Genomic DNA, 26,409 nt, shown 5'->3' on the forward strand with positions numbered 1-26,409 from the left:
TGCTTATAACATGCACTTCACTTTAGGGCTACTCCCAAAAGGTAAACCTTATTAGGGTTTTACCATTCTCCAAGAAAATAGGAACCCCAAAAATTTTTGACATGTCTTCACCTATCATTGAATCTTCCTAACATAGCTCTTATGTGTCATAGGAATCTGTCATAACCGTTTTAGTCATGATCTCCTTAAACACAATCCAAGATGAGATCTATTAGATTTCCACAATCCATGCTAATGTGCTATCAAATTTTTGGATTTGATTGTGTATAATTTTTTTTTTTTTACATCAATGTTTCGGATCATACTACATGATCCATCATCAGGATGCTAGAGAGAAAAGAGAACATGAAAAATTAGAATGTAGATCCAACCAGCTGAAGAAATAGAAGGGAGGGGGAAGGGGAGGAGAGAGAGTTAGTTGATGAGACATGCCACCTAGCTCATAAGGAGAAAAATGAAATAAAAATAAAAATAATCCAAGGGGGGAATAGAAGGGGGAAAGAAAGACACCAATCAAACGAAGCCACCAAGCATAAAAATTAACTTAAGAAGAGAAAATCGAAGGAAAAGGATCGATGAGAGAACATACACGCAGAGACAAAATAAAAGTGCATCAACTTGAATAAAACCAAGCGAGAAAAAACAAAGAAGCTCAAGAAATATAAAATTACAGAAAAGTCAAAAAATCAAAGGGGACTAAGCCATAAAAGAAGAAAGAAATATATAAAATCCACCGAGCACGACAATGAATAAAGGGGAGAACTGAGAACCCAAACACTCATAAATATATAGAAAGAAAATACAACACTAAAAAACAAAAAAGGGAAAAAATAGAAAAAAGATTAATATATAAAAATGTATATATACATGTCTATACGTGTATGTATGTGTATATACATATATACATGTATATATGTATAATAATGTATATATACATATATATCTATATATACATATAAATATACATATATACATGTGTAGACACATATATATATATATAACTATATATACGTATATATAAACATATATATACATGTATATATATATATACATATATATAAATGTATATATATATACATATATATGCATATATATGTGACTATATATATATATATATATATATATATAATAATAATGTTATGGTTACTTATATGTATATGAATAAAATTGAATTATATATATATATCAATATTGTTACATGTATATCTAAATATATATCACAATATTATATATATATATATAAACCTAAACAAGAAACCACGAAGAGGAAAAAAACAAAATTGATATTGTGGTATATATTTATATATATGTAGTAATATTATAGCATATTTATATAAATATCTATAACGATCAAAAAATAAATAAATAAATAAATATGTATATATATAAGCCTATAAACTTAAAAAAAGAACCCCGAAGAAGAAAAAACACAAATATAAAAATAAAAGGATGAAAGAGAGGAAAAAAATTAAAGTGAAAATGAAAAAAGGAGGTAGGGGCGCCACAAAAATAAGCGAAACCACAAATAGAAGAGCAAGGGACAATAACAATGAGACAAACCAAGAGACCACTGAGTGTGGCTAAAGCAAAGGAAAAAATGCCAACATACCAAAAAATTGAAACCAAGAAGACGACCACAAGGTTATAATAGGGAAATATAAAAGAAAGGCACAAGCATATGCAAAAGAGAAAACAAAGGAAAGAAAAATAAAACACTAACTAAAAATTGGTAAAATAAAAAACAAGAAGATGACGAGCTCACCAAGCCGAAGGGCCAAGACATGGGAGAAAGGGTGGGGGGGGGGAGAGGTGAGAAGGGAGAAGAAGGAGCCAGAGGGGAAGGAAGGGACAACGAGAAGCTAGAAGAAGAGGGAGACGCGACAAGAAAGAGAGCTAAGAGCGAGGCGGTTTGCAAAGGGAGGATAAAAAAGGATACCAAGAACTGCTTAAGGTCCATCCTTCATCGCGATTGAGGTTAGAAGGGTTATCATTGATGACAATGGCTTTGTTAAGCTTTCTTTTAGCGAAGTTTTCTTCCCTGAACACAATTTGTATCCTCTCTAAGTAGATATGATGCTTAGTAGAGGAAGAATGATCAGCTAATGCAGATTTGAGGACCTGCTCATGCTTGATGTCAGCAGCATGTTCCTTCATTCTAGTGTTGAATGAACGGCCCGTTTCACCAATGTAAGGGGTACTGCAAGAGCACATGACCTTATAGACACCAGAATCTGCAAAGGCATCCCTAAGGTCTTTGATGGGGGGAACACGATCTCTCAACATGGATGCGGGCTTGAAGGCAACTCTAATGCCTTTTTTGCCCAAAATCTTGGAGATCTTGTTGGAAATCCCCTCGACATAAGGAATCGAAAAGAAAGGGGGCGACTGGGTGATAGAGAGAGGAGGACAAGGGGCCAAAAGAAAGAGGGAATTGGCTAAGCGAATAGCTGTGAATATTTTCTTGTCAGAGTATCCATTCCACTTGAATACTTGACGAAGGTGTGCGAGCTCTTGGTCTAGGTTGTCACTGTCACAAATCCTAAAAGCTCTTAAGGCTAGGCTTTTTAGGATCCCAACCTTTTGACAGGGGTGGTGGTGGGAGGCAGCATAGAGATAGAGGTCAGTATGGGTGGACTTACAAAAAACTCGACGACCAAGAGTGCCATCGGGTTTTTTAAGGATTAAGACATCAAGGAAAGGTAAGCAATTATCTGCTTCTAACTCTTTGGTGAAAGAGATGCCAGGAACTAAGTTGTTGATGTGGGCATGGAACTCGTCCAGCTTGTCTAGGCCATGTGACCAACAGACATTGGTGTCATCTACGTAGCGTTTCCACCACTTGGGTTTCAGAGGGAAAGAGTGTAAAGCCATTGTCTCAAACTCTTCCATGTATAAATTAGCAATGACCGGTGAAAGAGGGGAACCCATGGTAACCCCACCAACCTGCTCATAGATGACACCATTGAAGGAGAAGAAAGTGGATCTCAAGCATAACTCCACAAGAGAAGCAACCTCAGTCAAAACTTTCTTCTTGACAATATCTAAGAAATCAGGTATGGGAACCTTAGTAAAAAGTGAGACCACATCAAAACTAACTAAGATATTGTTGTTGACACAAGAGGCATCTTTAATGAACTGGACAAAATGGTTGGAATCTTTCACATAAGAGTTGGAATTACCAACGAGGGGGGATAAAATTTGGCGAGGAATGTCGCAAGCTTGTGGGTCGGGGAGCCTATAGTGTCAATGATGGGCCTGAGTGGAATATTAGCTTTGTGGATTTTGGGAACCCCATAAATGCGGGGGGTAAGCTCCTTCGTGGGTAACAATCACTTTTTTGTATCAATGTCGAAGGAGGAATCATTGATAGCAGCTTTGACCTTCCTCATGATCTTAGCGCAAGGATTAGAGGCCACAATCTTGTAGCTACTAGAGTCAGAGAGGAGGTCCAACATCTTAGAAAGATAATCAAACTTGTTCATAATTACCGTGGCATTACCTTTGTCAGCCCTAGTAATAATGAGTCTGTTCCTGCGTCTTCATCTTCCACGCATTCAAGTAACTCTCCTATTTATTGCCAACCACCCCCCTCCTTGAATTGCGTCCTTGGCTCGAGTGTTAATTTGCCTAGCAGCTCTGATAGCCAATCCCCTCCACTTTCTCCCCATTCGCCCCCTCCCCTCTTCGTCAGCAACCCATCCCCATTGCTTTCTTGAGCCTCGTGCATAGATTTGCCTTCGCATATAATCCCCCCTTGCCATCTGGTTTGCCCTCCTGCTTTGAACAGTGGCCCCATTGAAAAGTGGGAGTCCAAATTAGTTTTTAACCTTTCTAATGCCCCCATCGACCCTCTCACTTTTAGGGTTCTCAAGCGGAGTCTCAATTTCTCTCTCTCGCCCTGCACCATCCCGCGCATTGATATTTTGGTGGACATTGAGAATGCTCTTCATTCTCTTCTGGCCAATACCACCGAAGAGGCCAGGAAAGATTGTGTCGTGGCCCTCAGGAAGGCCAAGCCCCCCAGAAGCAACATTCCCTCGCATGAGTTTGCAACATTTATTAATCTTCTTCGTAATTTTGTTCTCATTATTACTAGGGCTGACAAAGGTAATGCCACGATAATTATGAACAAGTCTGATTATCTTTCTAAGATGTTGGACCTCCTCTCTGACTCTAGCAACTATAAGATTGTGACCTCTAATCCTTGTGCTAAGATCATGAGGAAGGTCAAAGCTGCTATCAATGATTCCTCCTTCAACATTGATACAAAAAAGTGATTGTTGCCCACGAAGGAGCTTACCCCCCGCATTTATGGGGTTCCCAATATCCACAAAGCTAATATTCTGCTCAGGCCCATCGTTGACACTATACGCTCCCTGACCCACAAGCTTGCGGCATTCCTCGCCAAATTATTATCCCCCCTCGTTGGTAATTCCAACTCTTATGTCAAAGATTCCAACCATTTTGTCCAATTCATTAAAGATGCCTCTTGTGTCAACAATGATATCTTAGTTAGTTTTGATGTGGTCTCACTTTTTACTAAGGTTCCCATACCTGATTCCTTAGATATTGTCAAGAAGAAAGTTTCGACTGAGGTTGCCTCTCTTGTGGAGTTATGCTTGAGATCCACTTTCTTCTCCTTCAATGGTGTCATCTATGAGCAAGTTGGTGGGGTTGCCATGGGTTCCCATCTTTCACCGGTCATTGCTAATTTATACATGGAAGAGTTTGAGGCAATGGCTTTACACTCTTTCCTTCTGAAACCCAAGTGGTGGAAATGCTATGTAGATGACACCAATGTCTATTGGTCACATGGCCTAGACAAGCTGGACGAGTTCCATGCCCACATCAACAACTTAGTTCCTGGCACCTCTTTCACCAAGGAGTTAGAAGCAGATAATTGCTTACCTTTCCTTGATGTCTTAATCCTTAAAAAACTCGATGGCACTCTTGGTCGTCGAGTTTTTCATAAGTCCACCCATACTGACCTCTATCTCCATGCTGCCTCCCACCACCACCCCTATCAAAAGGTTGGGATCCTAAAAAGCCTAGCCTTAAGAGCTTTTAGGATTTGTGATAGTGACAACCTAGACCAAGAGCTCGCGCACCTTCGTCAAGTATTCAAGTGGAATGGATACTCTGACAAGAAAATATCCACAGCTATTCGCTTGGCCAATTCCCTCTTTCTTTCGGCCCCTCGTCCTCCTCTTTCTATCACCCAGTCGCCCCCTTTCTTTTCAATTCCTTATGTCAAGGGGATTTCCAACAAGATCTCCAAGATTTTGGGCAAAAAAGGCATTAGAGTTCCCTTCAAGCCTGCATCCATGTCGAGAGATCGTGTTCCCCCCATCAAAGACCCTAGGGATGCCTTTGCAGATTCTGCTATCTATAAGGTCATGTGCTCTTGCGATACCCCTTACATTGGTGAAATGGGCCATTCATTCAACACTAGAATGAAGGAACATGCCGCTGACATCAAGCATGAGGGGTCCTCAAATTTGCATTAGCTGATCATTCTTCCTCTACTAAGCATCATATCTACTTAGAGAGGATGCAAATTGTGTTCAGGGAAGACAACTTCGCTAAAAGAAAGCTCAAGGAAGCCATTGTCATCAATGATAACCCTTCTAACCTCAATTGCGATGAAGGATGGACCTTAACCAGTTCTTGCCATCCTTTGTTATCCTCCCTTTGCAAACTGCCTCGCTCTTAGCTCTCTTTCTTGTCGCGTCTCCCTCTTCTTCTAGCTTCTCGTTGTCCCTTCCTTCCCCTCTGGCTCCTTCTTCTCCCTTCTCACCTCTCCCCCCCCCCCCCCACCCTTTCTCCCATGTCTTGGCCCTTCGTCTTGGTGAGCTTGTCGTCTTCTTGTTTTTTATTTTACCAATTTTCAGTTAGTGTTTTATTTTTCTTTCCTTTGTTTTCTCTTTTGCATATGTGTGTGCCTTTCTTTTATATTTCCCTATTATAACCTTGTGGTCGTCTTCTTGGATTCAATTTTTTGGTATGTTGGCATTTTTTCCTTTGCTTTAGCCACACTCAGTGGCCTCTTGGTTTGTCTCATTGTTATTGTCCCTTGCTCTTCTATTTGTGGTTTCGCTTATTTTTGTGGCGCCCCTACCTCCTTTTTTCATTTTCACTTTAATTTTTTTCCTCTCTTTCATCCTTTTATTTTTATATTTGTGTTTTTTCTTCTTCAGGGTTCTTTGTTTAAGTTTATAGGCTTCTATATATACATATATATATTTATTTATTTATTTTTTGATCGTTATAGATATTTATATAAATATGCTATAATATTACTACATATATATATAAATATATACCACAATATCAATTTTTTTTTTTTTTCCTCTTCGTGGTTTCTTGTTTAGGTTTATAGGCTCATATATTAGCCTATAAATCGACATAGGACTAGGATTAACCATAAATCGACTTAGGACTCCCACTACTAGGGCAATGTCTGGTCTAGTACAGACCATAGCATACATAAGACTACCAATTGCACTAGCATAAGGTACTCTACTCATGTATTCCACCTCACTAGGAGATTTTGGACAATCATCTACAAATAACTTTGTTCCCACAGGAATAGGAACACATAGTGGTCTACAATCTGCCATGTTGAACCTGTCCAACACAGACTTCACATACTTACTCTGACTCAACCAAAGTTTTCTATTAGACTTGTCTCTACTAATTCCATACCCAATATGTACCTAGCTGCCCCAAGATCTTTCATCTCAAACTATGCTGACAACTTAGATTTAAAATCAGAATTCATACATTTAACCTTCCCAAACAGCAACATATCATCAACATATAATGCAACAATAAGAAGGAGATCATTTTCAATTCTGAAATAAACAAAATGATCTGATTTTGATCTTACAAATTCAATTGACAACACAAAGGCATCAAACTTAAGGTACCACATCCTAGGAGATTACTTCAAACCATATAGAGATTTCTTTAATCTACAAACTAAGGATTCTTTACCTTTAACAATGTAGTGCTCAAGGTGTGACATATAAATCTCTTCCTCCAAATCACCATGAAGGAAAGTTGTCTTCACATCCATCTGTTCTATCTCTAAATCATATGATGTAGCAAGAGATAACAGAAATCTAATGGATGTCAACTTTGTAACAGGAGAGAATATTTCACCATAATATATTCCCTCTACCTGTGAATACCCCTTTGCAACCAATCTAGCTTTGTACCTTTCAACACTGCCATCTGCACATAATTTCTTCTTGAACACCCATTTACAGCCAACAAATTTTTTCCCTTTAGGCATAGGTAAAAGGTCCCATGTTTTTTTTTTCTCTAATGAAGCCATCTCATCATCCATAGCCTCAATCCAAGAACCTGCATCTTCCATGCCCAAAGCCTCTTTCATAGATCTAGGCTCATCAGTGTTAGTAATCAAAGCAAAAGCACAACTGGAATCTAACATAGAATAACCAAACCTTTCTAGTTGCTTTCTTTCTCTCATGGATCTCCTCGAGCGCTAAGGTTGAGGTTCTTCTTCCTCTTCTTTTGAACTATCAAAGCTACAAGAGCTCTCCTCATCATTAGACCCAACATGGTCTCTCTGTTCAATCTTCTCAGGGGTAGGAGACAACTGAACAACATCTTTTTCCTTTTCTTTTTCATCTGGTTGTAGCACAATAGGAGAAGTTGTTAGCTCTCTAAAAATACCATTTCTACTATACAACACCTTACTAGTCACAGGATCCCAAAGCTTGTATCCTTTCACACCAGCACTGTACCCGGTGAAAATACATTTAACAACTTTGTTTTCCAACTTAGATCTTTTCTCCATTGGAACATGTGCACAAGCTTCACAACCAAAAATATGAAGATGTCTAATTGAAGGCTTCTTACCAGACCACACCTCCATGGGTTTCTTACCAACAAGGGCTGATGTAGGAGACCTGTTAACCAGATAGCAAGTAGTGGCCACAGCTTTGGCCCTTAACCTTTGTTCTAAATAAGCTCTACTAAGCATACTCCTAGCCTTCTCCATCAGTGTCCTATTCATTCTCTTTGCAACTCCATTTTGTTGTGGGGTATACATAGTTTTCTTATGCCTCTCAATACCTTGTTCTTTACAGAACTATTCAAAGTTTGCTAAGAAAAACTCACCACCATTGTCAATTCTCACACACTTAATCTTCTTACTATTATGATTCTCTACAAGGGCTTTAAATTCCTTGAATCGACTAAAGACTTGTGTCTTTTAAGGAAATAAATCCATGTCCTTCTACTATAATCATCTATGAAAGATACAAAAAATAAAAACTTGGGGATTGAAGGAACTTTTACTAGACCAAATACATCAAAATGAATAAGATCCAAAACATCAGAAGATTTGTGAGAACTAGAGTAAAACTGAACATGATTTTGTTTACCATATACACAGTGTTCACAAAATTCAAACTCAAGATTGCAATCATTTAACCCCTCAATGAGATTTTTATTTTTCAAGTTTCTGAGACCCTTCTCACCAATGTGACCAAATCTCAAATGCCACAACATTGTCTTTTCTACAGGAAGCTTTTCTTCCAAAGTGTTTGCACCCTTAGGTACACTTGTTGCACTACCATTAGAACCACTAACCACAGTCTTCTTTACTGCTCATTTAGATGGTTGGGATGAAGTGATAGCTACTCTCTTCTTTGAAACAGAAGAACTATTACGCTAAGAAATGTGTGCATCAAGCTGAAACAAAGTACCTCTCCTAGTACCCTTAGCAAGCACCATAGCTCCTCTCATCATTTTACATCCATCTTTAGAAAAAACAACTTACACACCTACATCATTCAGCATACTTATAGATAATAGGTTTCGTGCCAAACCTGGAATGTGCATAACTCTATTGATTCCCTTTACTCGTCCATCAGGAAATTTGATAGTGACCCTTCCATGTCCAACTATCTTTAGGTGAGAATCATCACGCAATTACACCTTTCCACCATTGAACTCTTCATATCTTGAGAACCAGTTTCGATTAGAGGTCATGTGAAAAGATGCACCCAAGTCAACCAACCACACATCATTAGATGCATGGGCTGCCAAAGCTATGATGAATGCATCGCCATCTTCTTGAGATTTTTTAGAACCAGAATCTGAGGCTTTCTTCTTCTTCTTAGGCTCCTTACAGTCTTTATGGAAGTGCCTAGTCTTATTACAGTTCCAACATTTTTCCTTGGACTTATTGGAAGTATTTAACTCCCCATGGGATTTGGATCTACCCTTATTGTTAGACTTATTGTCATTTTTCTTTCCTCTTTTCATGGATCTCCCATGAATAGCAAGGGCTTCTTTTTTCGAAACAGAAGCTTTTCTCTGCATCTAATCTAATAACAGCAAAGACACCACATCATCCATTTTGAAGGTGACTAATGTGCTTCCGAGAGCCATCACAAGATGGTCCCATGAATATGTTAAAGAACACAAAAGTGTGTAGCAATGATCCTCCTCTAACTTGACACTAGCTAATGTCAACTATGCAGCTAGCAGATTAAATGCATTTAAATGATCCGTTAAGGATCCACCTTCCTCCATTCACAGAGAATACAATTTCTTCCTCAAGAACAACTTGTTCACCAAAGAATTGGCCTGATACATGGCCCCAAGTCTCTCCCACAAACTATATGTGATTTTCTCATCTAGAACATTCAGAAGGACTGCATCGGTTAAATAGAGTCTTATGAGAGCCTTAGCTTTATGGTCTTTGATATCCCAATCTTCTTGAGCTATAGTTGTTGGTCTTGTAGCACTTGTAGTCACTTCCCATAGGTCATGATCTTCCAACATGTCTTCCATCTTGAGTTTCCACAACTCAAAATTAGTGACTTTAAATTTCTCCACCTCCATTCTTCCATATGATGAACTTGCCATCTCAATCTGCAAATAAGATTTAGGATGCTCTGCACAAGACTCCCACTCAACTTGAGATTAGCTCAAAAAACCCTACCCAACAACTAGGATCAAAAGTTGATCAAGTCTGATACCACTTGTAAGGAAACTCAGGTGCGAAAATAGCTTCCTACTGTAGACACCTAAATTTGATTACACCGCTTCAGTAATCTAATTTAGCCATCTCTAAAGGCATCATTAATTAAATTCTTATTTAATTAATCATTTGCCATCCCTGGCTGATTAATTTAATTAATCATCTATAGTCCTAATTGATAAATCAAATAATCCTATTATTTATCAATTAAATCCTATTCTTCTATCTAATTCCTAAAATCTCCATTTATTAAATAAATCTATTTGATAAATAAAATCCTCAAATCCAAAAACTCCTAACCTATCCCTAATCCTCCATTTAGCCTAATCCACCCCATCCACCCATACTAACCAAGCTTAGCCACTAACTCACCCACTCTCATTAATGCCATCCACTTGCACATCTCTAACATCCCTAATCTAATCCTAAACCCAAGCCTAATACACCCTTTAATGATGTCACATTCCCTAAACAAGTTTAAGACTTTTCTAAACCAAACCAAAGTCTCCCCTCAAAAATCCCAACCACCAAGTCATGAGTGCTCTTACAAATAATAAAAGACTCTTGCAAGCCCACTCATGACTCTTACATCCATCTTCCACACTCTTCCCTTTTCCACACTCATTCCTCTTACATCTCTCTTACATACTCAACCCCACTCATAATGCCTTTAACCAACCCTTTACCCTACCCTCTCGCACTCATCCTCCTTGTGACAAGTGTCACCTTCCCATTTGTGCTAAATAAGAAACATCCATGTGCTCCCCTTTGAGTGCATCTTACCCCTCCTTAACCATCTCTCCATCCTTGCATCTTAGCCCTCCATCCCTCAAGCCCTTAGACTATAAATTGAATCCCCTCCCAAGCCATTTCATCAACAATCTTTGAGCTAAAGTTACCATACTATTTTGAGAACCAAAGCCATCAATCTTACCCTTATAATGTCAAATTGAGAGCTCACAAAGCTACCAATTTTTCATTACCCACCTCCATTGAAGCAGCTTTCAAACATCTTGAGCATAAATCCACATCAAAAGGACACATCTACAGAATCAAGAAAACATGGAGTGTTTTCTCTTGTGAGGTTTGCACTTTTTGTTTTCTTTTCTTTGTCTAAACATATATGTGAATTTAGTTTTGGTTTGTGAATGTTTACTTTATTTGTTAATGTTCTTTGCATACTAGATCTTGTTCTACATTTCGGCACGCCCGGTGGGACCCCACTATGGGTCATTTAATCATCAATTTTTATCTATATGTTATTTTTCTAACAATCTAATGTTTCTTGTTGTTTGAGTGAGTTGTAGGGTGTTTTTCTTATTTTTGCAGGTTAAAGAACGCACTTAGGAAGAATACATACCCTCAAAAAATTTGAAAATAACAAAAAAAAATTTGGAAAAAATTCGCATTTTTCAGCTCTTTTTTTCGCGCAGTGTCATCTCCGCAGTTTGGCACCTAAAAACTATCGTTTGCGCAACCAAATTATCGTCTACGCAGTTTGGCATCTCCGACTGTCATCTGCGCCTAATGAACTATCATCTTTACCTGCCTCTATCGACTACTCTGTCATCTCCGCTGATGCCATCATCTCGGCAGATTAGTGTCTCTGCAGATCAGCGTCTCTGCAGTTTGGCGTTTGCGCCTGATGAACTGTCGTCTTCGCCTGTCTCTGTTGCACTTCTGTTTTAAAATCTTTATTTCTGCACTTTGTAGTTAAAAATTTTTTTAAAAAAAGAGTATAAATCAAAATTTGACTTTTAGTGGTTCTGTAGGATTTAGACCTTTTAAGCATTTTTATGCGTAGGAAAAACAACAAAAAAAGATTTAAAAAAATTTTGCATAGTTAGCTCTCATTTTTGAAGATTTTGGGTAACTAACTAAATTTCTTTTTTTTGTCTCATTGCAGGTTGGAGCACATATGGAACCACTAACCATGTTTCTTGCATGTTCTCATGTTGCTAAAAAATGAACTTAAATGTTTAACCATTTGTCTTTGAATGCATGTTGCTAAAATGAACTTGAATAGTTAAACACATTTTCCATTGAATGAATGTTGCTCAAAACACACTCTTGAATGCCATGGATTAAAATCAATTTTCTTTAGAATGCATGCTTAAAATAACAAATCCAATCTTGAATGCCAAGGATCAATTAACCATTGCAATATCAAACACTTCATTTGGAGCTTCTAAAATTGAATAAAACAAATCTCTCTTGCACATGCAATTTAGGTAAAGTTTAATTTTTGTACAATTAAGAAACTTTGTTAAGTTAAATACAAATTTTCAAGAATCAATTTGAGTAGTTCCTTGGACTCACCTCTTTTCTAATCACCCATCAATTCAACCATTGGTTGCAATCTTAGTGCCATTTATGGGGATGGGTCTACTTGAAAAAGGTGTTAAATGTTCCACAATCTAACTAACTCTCTTGGTCTTTGAACGTTTGCTTTAACTTTATCAAAATTCTTAAATGACCAAAACTCTAAATTAAATTGATCACACTTCAAGTTTGGGCACTAAAATTGAACAACAACTAACATGGAGAGCCTCCGGGGGCGCGCTTGAAATTGAATCTCACACACTTTTGTTTTGGGCTTAAAACAAACTCACACTCAATCTTGAATGCCTTAAAGAAAATTAATCGATACTTGACGTGGAGGGCCTCTGGGTGTGTGAGTTTGCTTTTGTTGACCCTAACTCTTCTTATTGTTTGCATTTTTTGATCAATTTACTTTTGTTAGCGCTTCAAGTTGGAATTGAACATTGTCTCATAAACATGAGTTCTTGCAAAGTCTATATTAGCACACATAAGAGTCAGTTGGTAAAAGAACAAGCATGTTTTTTAGCCCAAGGTCATCTAAGTCTTCTCTCCCCTTGTCATCTTTTAAGGCCATCTTGGGTGCATCAGATTAGGATCCAAAACCTTGTTTCTTTTTAGGAGGCTTGCTTGGGGATTTCATCACCCCTTAAACGACCTCAACTCTAGTGTTCCAGCGGAGTATAAGAATTGGGAGGTGAATCGAAAGACACCTCTCTTGGGATCAAGATTTTGTCATTCGGGCTAAGCCTCAAAGAACTTTATACCCTTGAGAAGTGAAAGAGGAGAAGTGGGTTACCGCTCCTCTCGGCTGTGTGACATCTTATTGGTCTCATCTAAGGATTTGGGCCTCACGTACCTTGCGTATATCGAGGACTCCCTAGCTAAATCAAATGTTAGCTTTGCAAAAAACTATTTAAGGTGTTAATGTGTTTGGAGTGACTGATCGAAACATTTGTAGAATATACACACTCCTTGGTGCAAGTATCACATTCTGAGAACCAAAAACTTCTATCTGGGTGTTCCTATCTATTGCTCGATTTTATTTTACTTGTTGAATGAATGTTTGCCAAACTTGGTCAATCCTAGCTTAGGGCACACTTAGTGTAGTCATTGCCTATTTTAGAAGTTGAACAAGTTGAAGCAAAACAATTAAGATCTCTCAAAGCCAAGCAAATTCAAGAATTTATGTCAGAACAACCCAAACCCAAACAGAAGTTTCACAAGGTCAAACTCAAACCATCTCTAGCATACCAAGAACTTTTAGCCAAGAGAAAGGAAATAACACCAAGCCCACGAATTGCCAAACTCCACAAAGCAGAGGACAAAGCTATTGACGAAGCACTTCAAGAGGCCTGGTTAGAGTGCACCATCAAATTTAGCCAACATCCAAGAGTTAATCCTGCCTATGCCTTACCAGCTAGGCATAATTTCTATGATTAAACACCCTTGTTTCTCCACATCTTCTTGCATAAGCTTCACTTTAGAGTCATCTTTGTAGAAAAGCCAGCCATCTTAGGTTATCTCCTTAAGCATTATTAGCTCATCCATCTCATTTAGAATCAAACCATCTAGCCAGCAATCCAAAATCTTCACATCCAAGCCTTCAAAATTTGTTGTCACCTTGCCAAAAGTTTGTCATTCCTAAAATCTTCCAAATCCACCCATCTCACCAAGGTTATCCCTTTGACAGAGCTTTGTCTAGGGTAATCTAGCTTTGTCACTTGTTATCCCTCATCACCTTGAGCTAAAGGTTGGGATCCACAAGTGGTCAATCTCGTGTTCTTCCTAAAGGATCATCAGTCTATCCTTAAGTTGACACAATCACCACCAAGCTTGCACATAGGAAAGAAGACCTTTTGTGCTTTGGCACCATATCTTTGAAGTTAGAATCTCCAACCCAATCCTTCTTAGGTTTTGTCATATAGCTTTGGCTCAACCTAGGAAATCATTTTCATAGAAAAGCCTTCCCCCTTTTTGCATCTATCAGCATTTGTTGCATCTCATTCCTAGGAGCATTTTCATGCCACCCGTCACTTGCTTAGCCAAGAAGAAAGAAACAATGGAGCCCTATCATTTGTATCGAACAGCCTCACCCCCCTTGAGCATTCAGCCATCCTTCAGCCCAGAGAAAGCTACGCCATCACCTACTGACATTGAAGCTTTCATGAACCAACCAAGAAATGCAATATTGGTAAACGCCATTATAGACAAGAACAAAGAGACAATCATGGCTAATTTTTGAAAGGACAATGGAGGAACCTTTGACTTTGGAAGACCCCCTCCATTATCAGATCCATCTCACCCATTGTTTGGGCAGCTACCACCACCCATAGGCTCTTATGATCCAAATTATCCTTAATATATGCCAAAAGAAGAGCCTCCAGCCAATCCATATGATCCAACAGACCCAAACATACCATCATCCACCCAAGTTGAAATCTCCATGCCGCAAGCCAACCTAGCCACCACCACTCCATCCTTGGTTCATACATGTCCACTCCAAACCCCCTTTACCCAAAACACCTCACCGTTCACTCCCTTCACTATTGCTACTATTGCTCCCCAACCTAGCTTTCCAAATCCACCCATCTCCCAAATTAGTGCTAGCATCTTTGGCCAAACTTAGCAATATACAACACGGATGCCACCCATGGGGCCAAGTAATCAACCTTTCATCACCCCCAGCTTGTTCACCATATCCCAAAGCACAATCCCATCATTTCTATTAGGGCTTGGGATCTCAATACCATCAGCCACAAATCCACAAGCTACTACCCTCACTCCACAAAGCTATCAAATCCCACAAGCTACTGCCAATTTTTTGCCAAGCTTGCAAGTGACCCCAGCTCCCGCCACCACTCTACCAAGCTTCCAAATCTAGCCACAAAGCTATCAAACCCCATCAGTTCCATTCCCAAGATTTTAATTCCCACCATCTCCACCACCAACTAATCCATTACCCCCTATTACCAACTACTTTTCAATGCCGCTCCTACGAGGTAATCCACCACCCCAACCAACCACCAATTATTTGCAGATACCATCCCAAATGGGGGCACAACCCACATATATTGGTCAAACCCCACAAGCCCCCCGATCCTTTCCCCAAGCCTCACAACCATCTTATACCTTACCCCCACAAAGCAATCCATTTATCCCATAGGCAGCTTATGTTCCTCAAATCCCATATCAACAGCAAGCCTCGTAACACATGCAGCAATATGCGCCACCTCCCCCTTAGCAACCCGTCATCCACCATGCAGCTACCCAAACAATGTACAATCCCTATCAATAAATCCCTCACAGCCATCCATATTCAGTGGCCCCATCTAGTGCATACCTACCTCAAGGCACTCCTACATTTGGAGCACCCCAGCTATCACCTATCAATTTAGAATGGAAGCAAATGAAGACAGCTCTGAAAGCCATCCAAGAAGGGAATGATCCGAAGAAATTCAAGTTTGAGAATGTGTGTCCTTACCCTTTTGACAGAGCCATTACCATGACACCATTTCCCAAACACTTTGAGGTACCCAAATTTGACAAATTCAGAAGAAAATGAGACCCTATCACACATATCAAAGAATTTTACATGCACTACCAGGACATGGCATACAATGATGTCTTCCTCTTGCGCCTTTTTCCCAAAAGCTTGGCTAGACCAGCTCTTGAATGGTTTTACAAAATCCCCTATGGCACAATTAAAAACTTTGCTGAATTATTTGAGGCATTCATAGCCCAATATGCCCATCTTGTTGAAACAGAGCTATCAATAGTTGATCTTGTCCACACAAATAAAAAGGGTGGAGAAAGCCTTGCCAAATACCTACGAAGATGGAAAACCCTTACCACCCACATATCCTACACCTTGCTAGAATGCCATGTGGTGAAAATGTTTATTGATAATGCCCATCCCAGTTTGGCTCACCACATGACCATGAACTGTCTGCAGACCTATAAGGATATCAAAGAGAAAGGAATGATCCTTGAGCAAGGACTCATTAAAGATGGTGTGGTCAAGATTTACAAAGAGGCCAACCAAAATCAATCACATTCCAATGACAAGTTTAGATATTGGAACAAAAACAAGCATGTTACAATAGATGGGGTTACTGATACCAGACATGTGAATATTGTCAATCCTTCTCAAAACCAGTCTAACCCACCATATCAAACAGACAACCAACAAGCTATCAATTACCAACAACAGAATAACCAAAGCTATCAAAACAACAATACAAGACCCAACTTTCAATGGTCTAACAATCAAACTAATGCCATCAATGTAGCTGCAGGGAAAAAACCCAGATTCCAACCTACACCTAGAAACTATACGCCCCTTGGTGAGCCATTGGATATGATTTTTGAGAAATCGGCTAAGGAAAATCTCATCAAATTTCCTCCTACCCAGCAAATTGATACAAGCCAATCCAAAGCTGCATGGTACAAAGATAATGAGTATTGCAAGTTCCATAGGGTAAATGGTCACACCACCCTCAGATGCATGAAATTGAAAGATTATGTGCAGGACCTCATTGATTGGAAAGAAATCACTGTTGGTGCCCAAACCTCTCCCAATGTAGGCTTACAGATTTATCAAAATGCTTTTCCTCAACACAACAACCAAAATCTTGGAAAAGCACCTATCCAAAAAAACACCAACAACTGCCTGCCAAACCAACAGCATGGGAAGAACAATGACCACACTTCATTTTATATAGACTATGGTAGCCTTATAGGTTGTATATCCGAGAAAGAGCCTTCTATCAATGTTATCAATATCCAAGGACCAGACAATGAGTGTGCAGTCACCACTCAAAAAGTGCAATTTAACATCGCAGGCCCACCAGTTTCATCAGCACCATTAGCTCCATCAAAAAGCTGGTACAATATCTTAGAACACCTTGGGAACATGCTAGCCCAAATCTCCATTTTAGACCTTCTCCGCACTAGTCCTGTGTACAAAGACATCCTTGACAGTGCTCTCATAGAATCTTGTGTCCCTTCTAATATCAGTGCTACTATTTTTCGTAATCTTGTTGGACACCTTTCATCCTCATGTGCCCTATATTTCAAACCCACTGACATACCCGCAGTCGAGCTAGATCACACCCTTCCGCTTCGCATAGCCATCATGGTATCTAATTTGTTTGTGAAAAGAGTAATGATAGATAATGGATCAGCCTTGAATATTTGCACCCTAAAATTCATAAAACAAGCTGGGTATACTGAGGCAGATATGTTCAGTGACGTTATCACCATCAAAGCTTATGACAACTTGGAAAGAACCATAGAAGGGACTATTTTGCTACCAATCAAGGTCGGGCCGGTCATCCAAGAGACAGTTTGCCATGTTGTTGATCTAAACCTACCATTTAACATCCACCTCAGTCACCCATGGATTAATGCTATGAAGGCCGTTCCATCCACCTACCATCAGTGCATCAAATTTCCGCATCAGGGCACTGAGGTGACCATCCATGCCGATCCAGAACCCTTTGCTTACTGCAATGTGGTTGAAGCTTCATATACAAACCATTTCCCTAGAATAGACATCAACACAGCCATTGCCAACTCATCCCACACTTGTAATGATGCAGAAACCATCCTCGCCTCCACCCTATCTACCATAAAGATCAATAACAAAGGTTGTGGAGAATATAGTCTGTCAGATGCATTTGTTTTCGGAGCAATTCCACTTGATCCACATACCCATGGATGATCGACATATCACAAAGCTAAGGAGATTCCAACTCCTTGATACAAACAGTTTGGCCCAACAACCTTTGTATCCTCAAAAACCCCTCTTCATGAGGAGCTCACTCCGGATATCAATAATTGGTTACATTAGGATGCACCTCCAAGAAATCAAGCACGCCTTGATCACTTCAGCCAAAAGTATCCCCAAGAACATAAGCTCATCACTAAAAAATGGAACTATCAAGGTGGTGGGCTAGGATGAGAAGAAAGGGGCATGCAATGTCCCATCGAAACACATAAGTGGGAAACGAAGATAGGTCTTGGCTTTGGCATACCCACAACTGGGGGCACCAATGAGAACGGTCATGCTTTTTCAAACATCCACCACCTTGTCATAATTGAAGACATTCCTGAGGAATTTGAAAAGAGAGCCTACGATGATACCCCAGACCAAATCTTCCTAGGAGACTCTATTCTCCGAGAACTATCCATCCATCTCATTGACCTACCACTCGCTCATCCACAACTCATAGATTGGGACCAACCAAGTGTCATACACATTGATGGATTTGCATCAGAGGAAGCAATTCTAAGATTCATGGGAGCTGAAACACCTAACAAGCAGACAAAACAAGATTCTGCCTATATCTATAAGCTAGATCCCAAGGGGTATTTTGGAGAAAATCCCCAACCTAGTTTCGATGCACCCAAAATTGGAACTAAGGTGAAACCAGGACTAGCTAATGCAACAAAGAAAGGCCCTCAACAAGAAAATCTAGAGCCACAAGCAGAACATGAGGATTTAGTATTGCCTCCTCAAGATAATCGTCCAGAGGTGTCATCTATTCTAATAGAGGATACTAGAAAAGTCAACATCGGTTCTTTAGAGATCCCTAGACTTGTTCACATTGCTGCATCCCTATCACAAGACTAAGCCGACCTCCTCTTTGAGGTCTTAAGAGAGAATATTGGCCAATTTGCATGGTCATATTAGGACATGCCAGGATTGGATCCAAAGCTTGTAGTTCACCATCTTCCAGTCGACCCAAAGATCAAGCCCTTCAGACAAAAGCTTAGAAAAATGCACCCCAAGGTGGCATTAATAGTCAAAGCTAAATTAGAAAGAATGTTAGCTGCTAAGATTATCTGACCTATCAACTACTCAAAGTGGATCTCTAACATGGTCCCTGTCACTAAGCCTTTCAGTGACATCAGAATCTGCACTGATTTCAGAGATCTTAACAAAGCTTGTCCAAAGGATGATTTTCCCTTGCCCAACATAGATATGATTATAGATCTTACAGCTAAACATGAAATTCTATCCCTTATGGATGGATTTTTTGGATATAATCAGATCAAGATTGCAAAAGAGGATCAGCATAAGACAGCATTCACTACCCCCTAGGGAACCTTTTGCTACACCATGATGCCTTTTGGCCTAAAGAATGCTAGGGCTACCTATCAAAGAGCAATGATAGCCATTATCCATGATCTTATCCATAGCATTTTGGAAGATTATGTGGACGATATCCTAGTCAAATCTCACACCTTCATGGATCATCTCGCTGACCTAGAGAAAGTCTTTGATAGGTTAGCTCAATATCATCTCATGCTGAATCCCAAGAAGTGTGTCTTTGGGGTCACATCTGGCAAGCTTCTAGGATTCATAGTCTATAAACAAGGTATAGAGATCGACCCCAAGAAGGTCAAGGCTATCTTAGACATGCCTCCTCCCTAGACACTATGACAGCTTCGCTCTCTTCAAGGAAAGCTCCAATCTGTTTGGTGCTTCATCTCCCAGCTTGAAGATAAGTGTACACCATTTTCACATTTACTAAAGAAGGATGAGAACTTCAAGTGGGATCCTTTATGTCAGCGCAACTTCGATCAGCTCAAGCAGTATCTCACCAATCCCCCTATCCGGGTTCCACTAGTTCCTGGTCATCCCTTGATCTTATACATATCAGCAACACCTACTGCTATAGGGGCACTTCTAGCACAGCTTGATGACCACAGCAGAGAAAGAGCCATCTACTATATCAGTAAAACCCTAGTTTTTTATGAACTCAATTATACTCCTATGGAAAAAGCTTGTTGGGCAATTGTTTTCTCAACTCAAAAGCTTCACCACTACATGCTAAGTCATACCATCCAACTAGTCTCCAAAATTGATCCTCTCAAGTATATGCTCTCTAGAATAGCACTCACTGGACGACTAGAAAAATGGGTTATGCTACTAAGTGAGTTTGACATCCAGTATGTGGATAGAAAGGAAATCAAAGGGCAAGCTATAGCAGATCACCTAGCTGATGCACCTCTAATAGATGCATGTCCTTTGATCACAGAATTTCCAGATGAGCATATCTATCTAATTGAAGAATAGCCCCCATGGAAACTTTATTTTGATGGCTCATACACCTCTCATGGATCAGGGGCAGGAATATTGTTGGTTACACCTCAAGGAGATTACATTCCAAAAGCCTTCAAGCTAAAATTCCCTAGCACCAACAATATAGTAGGATATGAAGCTCTTGTAGCAAGATTAAAGATAGCTACGGAATGGAATATCACTGAGTTACAAGTATTTGGTGATTCTCAACTCATCATCAAGCAAGTCCTAAATGAATATAAAACCAAAGATGAAAAGCTATTACCCTACAAAGAGCTAGTTGATCAACTGACCTAGCATTTTACAAAGCTTCAATTTACACAAGTGCCACAAATGCAGAATAAGGTAGCCGATGCCATGGCCACTATCGGCTCGCTCTTGGAAATTCCCCAAGAAGCTACACAGTATGAGTTTTTAGTTGAGCAGATCCTCACACCTGCCTATGCAAATGAGGATTCAAACTGTGTTTGTATCTTGGTTGGTCCCCAATCCCCTTGGTACCATGAAATTCATGCTTACCTTAATGATGGTATCATATCCCCTCACCTCACACGTACCCAATGCCAGAACCTCATCCAAAAATCATCCCGCTATGTTATCATAGAAAATACCCTATATCGTCGGGGTTATCACGATACTCTCTCTCGATGTTTAGATGAAAACAAGGCCGCAATGGCGTTAAAAAAAGTACAGTCCAGACTTTGCGGTGCCCACACGAGTGGTATTGTCCTAACATGAAAAATCCTTAGAGAAAGCTACTATTGGCCTACCATTGAAGAAGACTCCTGTGACTTTGTCAGAAAGTGTCTCCCATGTCAGCAGCATGCAAATCTTGTGCACGCTCCATCACAAGATCTACAGCCTATTGCACCACCTTGGCCTTTCACTTGTTGGGGCCTTGATCTAGTTGGAACTATCACACCCCTCTCATCTGATGGACATAAATGGATAATAAAAGCTACAGACTTTTTCACTAAGTGGGTGGAAGCAGTCCCCCTAGTCTCAGCTATAGGAGTTCAGGTCTCCAAGTTCATCTTGTACCACATTGTTTTCCACTTTGGCATCCCATCCACCATCTTCACTGACCACAGGGGTAAATTTGAAAATCTCAACATGGAAGAATTATGCACTTCTGTCCACATCAATCATCACTTTTCTAGCCCATATTTTCCACAAGGTAATGGCCAGGCAGAGGCAACTAACAAAACCCTCCTCAAAATCCTAAAGAAAGTTGTCAATGATTCTGGCTGCGATTGGCACCTACAAATAAATCTGGCTCTATGGGCCTATCAAACTTCCTTTCGTACATCCACAGACACAACTCCATACTCCCTAGTCTATGGTGCTGAAGCAGTATTACCTATAGAATTTGAACTTCCCTCACTACGCATATCTTTGTGAGAGCAAATATCAGATGAAGAATGCAGAGTAGCTTGACTCACCCAGCTATATCTCTTAGACGAGAAGCGACAAAAAGCCTATGACCATCTCACAGTCTACCAAACTCATCTCAAAAGAAATTTCAACAAGAAGGTTCTCCCACGACATTTTCAGCCAAGTGACATGGTCCTCAAAGAAAACATGAAAGTCCAAGAAGATCGAGAAAAGAAAGGCAAGTTTGAGCCTACATGGCTTGGTCCTTATGTTGTCACTGCATCCTTTGGCTCCAGAGCCTATCAGTTATCTACACCAGAAGGAGAACTCTTGAATGATCCCACTAACATCATTCATCTCAAGAAGTTTTATGCTTGAAGCTCCTTGGTATACCCAGCTTTTGAAAAATACAAAAAAAAATAGTAAAGAGAAATAAGCGTCCAAGGGTGAAAACTTGGCAATTCAAGTGCCTTGGGTAGGTACCTTGGTGAAAACTTGGTAATTCAAGCGCCTTGTGTAGTAAAGACTAATCCATTATCTATCACTATCCTATCCCTCATCCATTCACCCACCATCCCATAAAAAACCTGCTTGTTCCCTTGGTGTTCCAACCAAATATCCAAAATCTAATGGAGCTTGTAAATACCTCCTGTATAGCTTGTAAATCTTGTATCATCCCTTGTATCATACCTTGTATATCCAAATCTTGTCCAAAGCTTGTACCATATTCCAGCTCGTAAATAATCTTGTATCCTAGCTTGTATCCTATCACATGCACACAAAGAATCCCATTTTTCTTAAGCTTTTCATAAACCATCTACCTATCCACCTATCAACTATTATAGACATCCCATCCTTCACAAACATTTCCATCTCACAAAAACACAAAACATGAACAAACTTGTACATTTGTAACATATCTTAGTCCGTCAGCTTGTACATCCTCTTTAGCTTAGTACCATTGTATCTATCTGGCTTTCATGTTAGTTTATCCTTGGTCAACATCTTGCACACATCGCACACCTTGGTTAGCTATTCCAATGCATCCTTTAGCTAGATTTCCTATCACCCAAGTATTATCCTTCTTAGTTCAGCTTGCCAGATGCATCACTCATCCAAATCTACTAAGCTTAGGTGCTCTCCGATAGGTCCTTGTAGGATATAGCTTTCCTCATGTCTGATCTTGGTCCATTAGTATCTCGTCCTACCCATCTCATTGGAAAAAAGTTCTCTTTTGGATTTTCACTTTCTTTTGATTTGGGATCTTCCCTTTTGGGTCTTGAAATATCCTTTTAAAGCAATCTCCTCATTCCCTCCTCAAGGTTGCCACAATCTTCCATATCCTAGTATGCTACGAATGGGGCAATCAGAGCGTAAGGTCTTGATCAGGTCTTTCGTTTGTTTTTCTTTTCTACTTTGGTAATCTAATTTAGCCATCTCTAAAGGCATCATCTACAAATAACCTTGTTCCCACAAAAATAGGAACACATAGTGGTCTACAATCTTCCATGCTTAACCTGTCCAACACAGACTTCACATACTTACTCTGACTCAACCAAAGTTTTCTGTTAGACCTGTCTCTAATGATTTCCATACCCAATATGTACCTAGCTGCCCCAAGATCTTTCATCTCAAACTGTGCTGACAACTGAGATTTAAAATCAGAATTCGTACATTTACCCTTCCCAAACAGCAACATATCATCAACATATAATGCAACAATAAGAAGGCGATCATTTTCAATTCTGAAATAAACACAATGATCTGATTTTGATCTTACAAATCCAATTGACAACACAAAGGCATCAAACATAAGGTACCACATCCTAGGAGATTTCGTCAAACCATATAGAGATTTCTTTAATCTACAAACTAAGGATTATTTACCTTTAACAATGTAGTGCTCAGGGTGTGACATATCAATCTCTTCCTCCAAATCACCATGAAGGAAAGTTGTCTTCACATCCATCTGTTCTATCTCTAAATCATATGATGTAGCAAGAGATAACAGAAATCTAATGGATGTCAACTTTGCAACAGGAGAGAATATTTCACCATAATCTATTCCCTCTACATGTGAATACCCCTTTGCAACCAATCTAGCTTTGTACCTTTCAACACTGCCATTTGCACAGAATTTCTTCTTGAACACCCATTTACAGCCAACAAATCTTTTCCCTTTAGGCAAAGGTAAAAGGTCCCATGTTTTTTTTTTCTCTAATGAAGCCATCTCATCATCTATAGCCTCAATCCAAGAACCTACATCTTCCATGCCCAAAGCCTCTTTCATAGATCTAGGCTCATCATTGTTAGTAATCAAAGCAAAAGCACAACTGGAATCTAACATAGAATAACCAAACCTTTCTAGTTGCTTTCTTTCTCTCATGGATCTCCTCAAGAGCTAAGGTTGAGGTTCTTCTTCCTCTTCTTCTGAACTATCAAAGCTGCAAGAGCTCTCCTCATCATTAGACCCAACATGGTCTCTCTGTTCAATCTTCTCAGGGGTAGGAGACAACTGAACAACATCTTTCTCCTTTTCTTTTTCATCTGGTTGTAGCACAATAGGAGAAATTGTTAGCTCTCTAAAAATAACATTTCTACTATACAACACCTTACTAGTCACAGGATCCCAAAGCTTGTATCCTTTCACACCAGCACTATACCCGATGAAAATACATTTAAGAGCTTTGTTTTCCAACTTAGATCTTTTCTCCATTGGAACATGTGCATAAGCTTCACAACCGAAAACATGAAGTTGTCTAATTGAAGGCTTCTTACCAAACCACACCTCCATGGGTTTCCTACCAACAAGGGCTGATGTAGGAGATCTGTTAACCAGATAGCGAGCAGTGGCCACAGCTTCGGCCCAAAACCTTTGTTCTAAATCAGCTCTACTAAGCATACTCCTAGCTTTCTCCATCAGTGTCCTGTTCATTCTCTTTGCAACTCCATTTTTCTGTGGGGTATTCGGAGTTGTCTTATGCCTCTCAATACCTTGTTCTTTACAAAACTGTTCAAACTTTGCTAAGCAAAACTCACCACCATTGTCAGTTCTCACACACTTAATCTTCTTACTAGTCTGATTCTCTACAAGGGCTTTAAATTCCTTGAATCGACTAAAGACTTGTGTCTTAATTTTAAGGAAATAAATCCATGTCCTTCTACTGTAATCATCTATGAAAGATACAAAAAATAAAAACTTGGAGATTGAAGGAACTTTTACTGGACCAAATACATCAGAATGAATAAGATCCAAAACATCAGAAGATTTGTGAGAACTAGAGTAAAACTGAACACGATTTTTTTTACCATATACATAGTGTTCACAAAAGTTGAACTCAAGATTGCAATCATTTAACCCCTCAATGAGATTTTTATTTTTCAAGTTTCTGAGACCCTTCTCACCAATGTGACCAAATCTAAAATGCCACAACATTGTCTTTTCTACAAGAAGCTTTCCTTCCAAAGTGTTTGCACCCTTAGGTACACTTGTTGCACTACCATCAGAACCACTAACCACAATCTTCTTTACTGCTCATTTAGATTGTGGGGATAAAGTTATAGCTACTCTCTTCTTTGAAAGAGAAGAAATATTACACTTAGAAATGTGCGAGCACCACAGCTCCTCTCATCATCTTACATCCATCTTTAGAAAAAACAATTTGCACACCTACATCATTCAGCATACTTACAAATAATAAGTTTCCTGCCAAACCTGGAATGTGCATAACTCTATTGATTCCCTTTACTCGTCCATCAGGAAATTTGATAGTGACCCTTCCGCGTCCAACTATCTTTAGGTGAGAATCATCACGCAATTACACCTTTCCACCATTGAACTCTTCATATCTTGAGAACTAGTTTCGATTAGAGGTCATGTGAAAAGATGCACCCAAGTCAACCAACCACACATCATTAGATGCATGGGCTGCCAAAGCTACGATGAATGCATCACCATTTTCTTGAGATTTTTTAGAACCAGAATCTGAGGCTTTCTTCTTCTTCTTAGGCTCCTTTCAGTCTTTACGGGAGTGCCCAATCTTATTATAGTTCCAACATTTTGCCTTGGACTTATTGGAAGTATTTACCTTCCCATGAGATTTGGATCTACCCTTATTGTCTGACTTATTGTCATTTTTCTTTCCTCTTTCTGTGGATCTGCCACGAACAGCAAGGGCTTCTTTTTTTGAAACAGAAGCTTTTCTCTGCATCTCCTCTGATAACAGTGAAGACACCACATCATCCATTTTGAAGGTGACTAAAGTGCTTCCGAGAGCCATCACAAGATGGTCCCATGAATCTGGTAAAGAACACAAAAGTGTGTAGCAATGATCCTCCTCTAACTTGACACCAGCTGATGTCAACTGTACAGCCAGCAGATTAAATTCATTTAAATGATCCATTAAGGATCCACCTTCCTCCATTCGCAAAGAATATAACTTCTTCCTCGAGAACAACTTTTTCACCAAAGATTTGGCCTGATACACGGCCCCAAGTCTCTCCCACAAACTATATGTGGTTTTCTAATCTAGAACCTTCAAAAGGACTACATCAGTTAAATATAGTCTTATGAGACCCTTAGCTTTACGGTCTTTGATATCCC

The 26,409-nt window shown here is 39.5% G+C and overlaps 1 protein-coding gene across 1 annotated transcript; it reads right to left on the minus strand.

The window, feature by feature from the left end:
- Positions 1–1,893: 1,893 nt before the first annotated feature.
- Positions 1,894–3,796, minus strand: LOC149550387 (uncharacterized). Its single transcript, XM_089794467.1, has 2 exons — positions 3,628–3,796; positions 1,894–3,041 (listed from the first exon to the last, which is right to left on the minus strand). The coding sequence occupies exons 1-2, from the start codon at positions 3,794–3,796 to the stop codon at positions 1,894–1,896; spliced, it is 1,317 nt and encodes a 438-aa protein (XP_089650593.1).
- Positions 3,797–26,409: the final 22,613 nt, after the last annotated feature.

Source organism: Cupressus sempervirens, chromosome 7 (genome assembly GCF_028749045.1).
Source record: "Cupressus sempervirens isolate cs-2001-9-10 chromosome 7, ASM2874904v1, whole genome shotgun sequence".
In the NCBI taxonomy this organism is placed as follows: Eukaryota; Viridiplantae; Streptophyta; class Pinopsida; order Cupressales; family Cupressaceae; genus Cupressus; species Cupressus sempervirens.